This window comes from Hakea prostrata, chromosome 5, assembly GCF_041222555.1.
Source record: "Hakea prostrata isolate BN-2017 chromosome 5, UWA_Hpros_2, whole genome shotgun sequence".
Classification (NCBI taxonomy): Eukaryota; Viridiplantae; Streptophyta; class Magnoliopsida; order Proteales; family Proteaceae; genus Hakea; species Hakea prostrata.
In genome coordinates, this window is record NC_142604.1 from 18,620,954 (window position 1) to 18,626,953 (window position 6,000).

The 6,000-nt window shown below is 39.9% G+C and overlaps 1 protein-coding gene across 1 annotated transcript in view; it reads left to right on the forward strand.

The window, feature by feature from the left end:
* Positions 1-5,583, forward strand: part of LOC149015593 (uncharacterized) — a 53,280-nt gene extending 47,697 nt beyond the window's left edge. Inside the window, exons 10-13 of the mRNA XM_089156849.1 lie at positions 2,777-2,845; positions 3,049-3,394; positions 3,577-3,700; positions 4,499-5,583. Coding sequence (XP_089012975.1) covers positions 2,777-2,845; positions 3,049-3,394; positions 3,577-3,700; positions 4,499-5,089 — 1,130 coding nt within the window. The 3' untranslated portion in view covers positions 5,090-5,583. The remainder of the gene's footprint in view (positions 1-2,776; positions 2,846-3,048; positions 3,395-3,576; positions 3,701-4,498) is intronic.
* Positions 5,584-6,000: the final 417 nt, after the last annotated feature.

Genomic DNA, 6,000 nt, shown 5'->3' on the forward strand with positions numbered 1-6,000 from the left:
ATGTTATTTTAGCTACTTTCTTCCCTACTTCTTTCTTGGACAAATTAGATAATGTCCACTCTTCAAAAAATGAATAAGTGCTTTAACTCATCCATTTGTTTCAATAACCTTTGGAGTGTCAAAAATGAAGTGTCAAATCTAGTAATTGCAACCCTCATAAGATCCTTGCTATTTGTCTTCGGTCTCAATTCTCTAGCAATCTTGTGTGCCTATAAATGAAAGTGGTTATTCTCTTTGCCTGAATTATTATCCTCTTATATTGTTCCAAATCCCAATATCTTCTAGCATCAGATCAAGATAATAGATTGCAGAGGGGGTCTAGTATAATGTAGTCCTCTTCTCCATTAATAATGCCCCTGTCGCTTTGTAGTTCGAGGCATTATCAGTCAACACTTGAACTACATGCTCTTCCCCAATTTCTTCAACTTTACTATCTAGTAATTCAAAGAGCATTTTTGCATCTTGCACATGGCTAGATGCATCCACAAAACCAAGGAAGAATGTTCCCTTTGGACAATTCACAAGAAAATTGATGAGGCACCTACCCTTTTTATCAATCCACCCATCAGACATGAATGTGCATCCATATATCTTCCAATACCTTTCGTAACCTTTCCTCATCTCCATCATTCTTTCTTTTGTATTCTTCAATAAAGGCACCCCGACTTCATGGGAAGTTGGGGGCTTATACCTAGAACCATATTGTGCAATAGACTCCACTATCACCTCAAAGCTTTTAGCTTTAACTGCATTGAATGGAATACAACACTGATACACCCAATCAGTGATGTGCTTATCCACTTGCTTCTTCTCTTCTACTGATCTCATTCTATTCAAGATTGTTGTTTTAGTAGTACCCTATGCCCTCTTGTCATCAACAACTTCTTCAAGGGTGTGTCTAACTTGCATATAGAAATCCTTACTAGAGCTTGGTTTCTTGAAGGACACTGCAAGCCCAACACTAGGAAACATCCCTCCTTTAGTAGAGGCAAGAGTAGGATGTTCTTCTCTAGTAACTTGTTGAACATCATCATACTCATTATCCAAATCAGTAACAAGTGCCCTCTTCTTATTTTTCAACAACGCTGCATTCATCTCTTGAGCAATTGTTGCAGTGGTCTTGGTGCACTTTACAACATTCCCATATCCACCCACTGGATGTAGCTTCAATCTTCTAATTCCTCCTTTAAGTTCTTTGTTGCACAAAGTGCACCTATTGTATTCCTATCAACCACATTTGGTCAATATCCATACTTCCACCATGGGTCATTTGACTTGGCCTTTCTCTTTGGGTCTTTCGAGGGATCATAACTAGCTTTGCCCCTTCCCCACCCCAGCAAGAGCCACCAAATTATCAGTTGAAAAAAGAAAAGGAACAAAAATAAAAAAAGAAAGAAAACCACTTACCACCGGCAATTGGAACTTTGTCAACTCTGTTTTTCGGAAATTTAAGGGGAGGGTGGTGATCAAGGTAAGGAATCTAAGATTTACTGTATGTTAGTGGATTACATTGGAAGTTATTACGACGGATTTGGTGAACTTGCTAACAATCTACAATGGCCACAATTCTTTCGTGAATGGTCTGTACAAGTTCGGCAATGAAAAAAAGAGTTCCATTAGCATCAATGAGGAAGGAAAAAAAGAAAGGAAAGGAACACTCACCGCCGGCGATTGCAGAAGATTTTGAGAAGGAACAAGAGCCGAGAGGATGACAATGGCCACAATTCTTTCGTGAATGGTCTGTACAAGTTCCGCGATGAAAAAAGGAGTCCGTTAGCGTCAATGAGGAAGAAAGAAGGGGGGAAAAATATACACTTACCGCCAGCGATTGGAGAGAGGGATGATTGCCGGTGATTGCAGAGAGGGATGATCACCAGTGATTGCGGAAGATTTTGAGAGAGCAAGAGCCAAGAGGATGAAGAACTCCGTCCGTTAGGGCGCTAGCTTCTTTCAATTTTGGGTTTTCGGGCTCTTCTATTCTTTTAAGTCTACATTCCTTTTTTTTCCCCCACCCAAATTGCAATGGATATGATTCCATGTATAACAATGTACAATATCTCTTAATTGATGTGTAATCTAACCAATGAAGACCTTTAGATTAGAATCAGATGCATGTATATTATATGCCATTGATTTGGTATCTTTTTTTATAGAAAGATTAAAAAAAAAAAAAAAAAAACTAAAAGCCAATAAGTAGTCGCCTTGGGATCCAAGGTGCCAGAGGTGACCGCCTTATGGGACAACAATGAAGTGACTGTCACCTTACAGCCTCCAAGGGTGCCCGGACACCTAGGCAATGCCTTCACAACTATGGTGTAATCTTGAAAATATTGTGCTATTTAAGTTCAAAACTGGAAGCCACCGTATGCTGTCCTATATATCATGGACCTGTACATATGTGTGACATGATAAGTGTTGGGAGTTTAGCCACAATTTAGACTTTGCTGCATACTTAGTTGTCACTAACCTTTGAAATTAAGTATTAATTGATGGGATTGACAAATCCATCTCAGGATTACTGGCTTTTAATTCGGTATTCAATACTTGGATTGATAGTAGAGTCAGTAGACTAGTAGTATTATTGGGCTGACTGCCTGGTCAATGATGGGTCTTGTGCTTCTGATGTCAAAATGTTGATCACAAATACACCTATCTTCTTGGTTATTCTTTTTATTGGTTTACTTCAAGTGTTTTCTGTATCTTAGTAGTTTCTGACTCCAGTGTCTTGTTGCCACCACCCCAAACCCCCCCCCCCCTCTTTTCTTCTTATGTGAAGGCTGGCAACCTGGCATTCAAGAGGGAGCTGCTGATTGGAGTGAAGATTGGGATAAGTTTGAAGATGAAGGTATGTAGATTTAAATTAGTTGGAATTTTAATTGAATAATCTCCCTTAGGTTCTTTTGTTGCAGCAATCTAATTGTCCCACATCTGTTAATATACCTCATTCTTCCTTTCATTGTATTTTAGCTGATGAAATCTCCTGTTAGTTGAAGATTTGATTTGACGTGCAATCTGTATGCTAATTCTGAGGCGTCATTTCATTTTCAGGTTTCTCATTTGTTAAGGAACTCACTCTTGATGTTCAGAATGTTGTGGCCCCGCCGAAAACAAAACCTGCCTCAGTTAGGAAGGAAAAGGATTCCTCAGATGAAGGTCAGACAACCGCCTCATACCCAGATGCTGACACTAAAACGGAGAAGCCTATGAACACAGTTGACCAGAATACCGAGAATGGATCAGCGTATGCACATAGTGAAGATGGCTCAGCAAGAAGTGTGCCTGCCAGTCCCACAGGAAGGAGTACAGTGGAGAGCCCATCTCAAGATTTTAGGGACAACCATTCCGTAAAGAGTACTGGTGCTGATGAATCACCCCATGCTAAAGAAACAGAGAGGTATGAATCTTAAGGCTTTCTCATTTCTTCTTTACCTCTTTTTGTTAGATGAACAACCTGTAAATGGAAATGCCCTTGTAATCCATCTTGAGAAACTGAGGTTACTATTTATCCTGATCATTAGCTTTTCTCTGCCCTTACTACTACTAGATATAATTGAATGCATCTTCCTACTTTTGCAGTGACCATGGTGGTGCTGAGTCCATAATTTCAGGGGATAAAAGTTTTGATGAACCAACGTGGGGTACTTTTGACAACAATGATGATACAGACTCAGTGTGGGGCTTTAGCACATCTCATTCAAAAGTAAGTTGGCATTCTTAGATGTATACTTGCCCATTCATTTACACTTTGATCATCATCCATTGGTCATAGATTTTCTGGACATAACTCGTATGATTATATGATCATGGTTAGTCAGTTAAATTGGTTTCCCCAATTAGACTTGGGCTTATTTTTTTCATCTACTATCTTCTCTTCTACTTGGACATCATAAAATCAGCCAACAGGGCATTTCCATGTTACAAGTTTTAGTGCCAGGTGGTTTGCCTTTTGGGCCTGCTGACACTGTGGGTGTCTCTGCGATCCATTCGTGAACCCATGTCTCACAGATTAGCAGTCTGGTAACTCCTAGTGCTCGATTTGAGATTCTCTGTGCCTATCAATCTTGGGCTTAACTTGTATGGGAGGCCGAGGGTAGGAAAAACTGAACCCAATCTCTTGTAATCATTGGTCAGGATGTTATTTGATATGTCATTTGGCAAGGGAGGACTAAACCTCTTGACTCAATGGGCCCTCACTGAAACACGTTAAGCAAGTTCATTTACCAGTTACTTATAGCATAAGAAGTTCTGCTTGTACCTTGAATCTGCTGATTGTATGTAGTAATGGTAAGTTGCTTGAATGACTGCCAATAACTGATCTCTTGGCACAATGAAAAAACTTAATGAGACTTGCTTGAATTTGTAATTGCTTAGTTTGCTCACCACAGAACTATAGATGTTGCATGCAAATATTCCTTTATATTTAGTATCAACCTGGATTGTGTATCTGCTAACCAGCTATTGAAATTCTTAGTCCTTTCCCTATTCTGATGTCTTGTAGGACCTGGATAATGAAAGCCACAAAGAGCACTCATTTTTTTCTGATGACTTCGGTCTGAATCCAATAAGAACAGGATTTCCACAGGCAGATAGCATGTCCCAGAAGAAAAGCCCTTCTAATTTTGCGGACTCTGTTCCAAGCTCTCCTCTTTTCAACTCTGGCTTTTCCCCAAGGTATAATGATGGATCAGAGGGCCACTCCTTCGACAGCTTCTCAAGATTTGACTCCTTTAGCAGCAACATGCATGATGGGGGATTATTTGCTCCGCGTGATACTCTTACAAGGTTTGATTCTATGCGCAGTACCTCAGATTTTGACCACAGCCGAGGTTTCCCATCTGCTTCAGGTGCGAGTTTTACGAGGTTTGATTCCATCCGCAGTACTGCAGATTCTGACCACAACCAAGGTTTCCCATCTGCTTCAGGTGCGAGTTTTACAAGGTTCGATTCCATGCGGAGTACCGCAGATTTTGACCATAGCAAAGGTTTCCCATCTTTTGATGATGCCGATCCTTTTGGGTCATCTGAACCATTTAAAAGTTCATCCGAGGCTCAAACCCCTAGGAGAGATTCAGATCATTGGGGCTTCTAGCTTGGTAATTCACGTTGTGTGCCCTCATCTCAGTTTTGAGCCTTTTTGTAAGGTCTTGTTCATGTGGGTAAAGGTAGCATTGTTCTCATTTACCCATCTTTTTTCTTGGTGTGCTATATAATTTACAGTGATGGTTGGACGCAATGCCTCCTGGGTTTCACGTCTTTTTGTATGTCCGCAAGTCCAATATTTTTTCTTCTTCTTCTTCGGGTTTTATTCCTTTTTCTTTTTTGGGTTCTGGGGAAGAGAAGGGGTTAGTTTGGTGGTTGTCAGGAAAGATATTTTCGCTTTCTTCTTGTAACTTCTTAAATAATCATTTCATATATTCCTTATTATTTGTGTATGCAAGTTGAGTTTATAGAATTCTGTAGTTGGGGTTCGGCTTTCTTTTGTATTCTGACCGCTGTGTGGGGATTAAGAAGACTATGATTTGTACACGCATTGCTTGGAGTTGCTGGTTTGAAATTGATTTTTTGCATTACATGACTGGTTCCTGTTTTACTTTCATTTAGTTATAATTTTATTGCCCAGGAACCGGCAAAGTGGCAATCCATTATGGAGATATCTTCAAGGAAGATTGAGGAAATTAGGTAATCCAGTGGAATAAAACCTTCAGGTACTAAACGTATAATTAGTAAATTGATGGTGACTTCCTCCAGTGTGTAGCCTACATGAATTTGAATTTTTTGCCCAGACATGTTTTGTATTTTGCTTTTTGGTAGGGAATTTATTCAACCCTAGCAACCACTTAGACGAGCACAGCTATTCTTTTGGGTTCGATATTGGGAGGGCCATTCTGGCTGGGCTGGCAACAACAATACTGGATTTCCTTTGTACGTTTCTGGGAATGAAAACCCAAAAGTTTTCAAGCTAAGAAGTTGGTGTCTTTCACAATTGGAATTTGAAGCTAA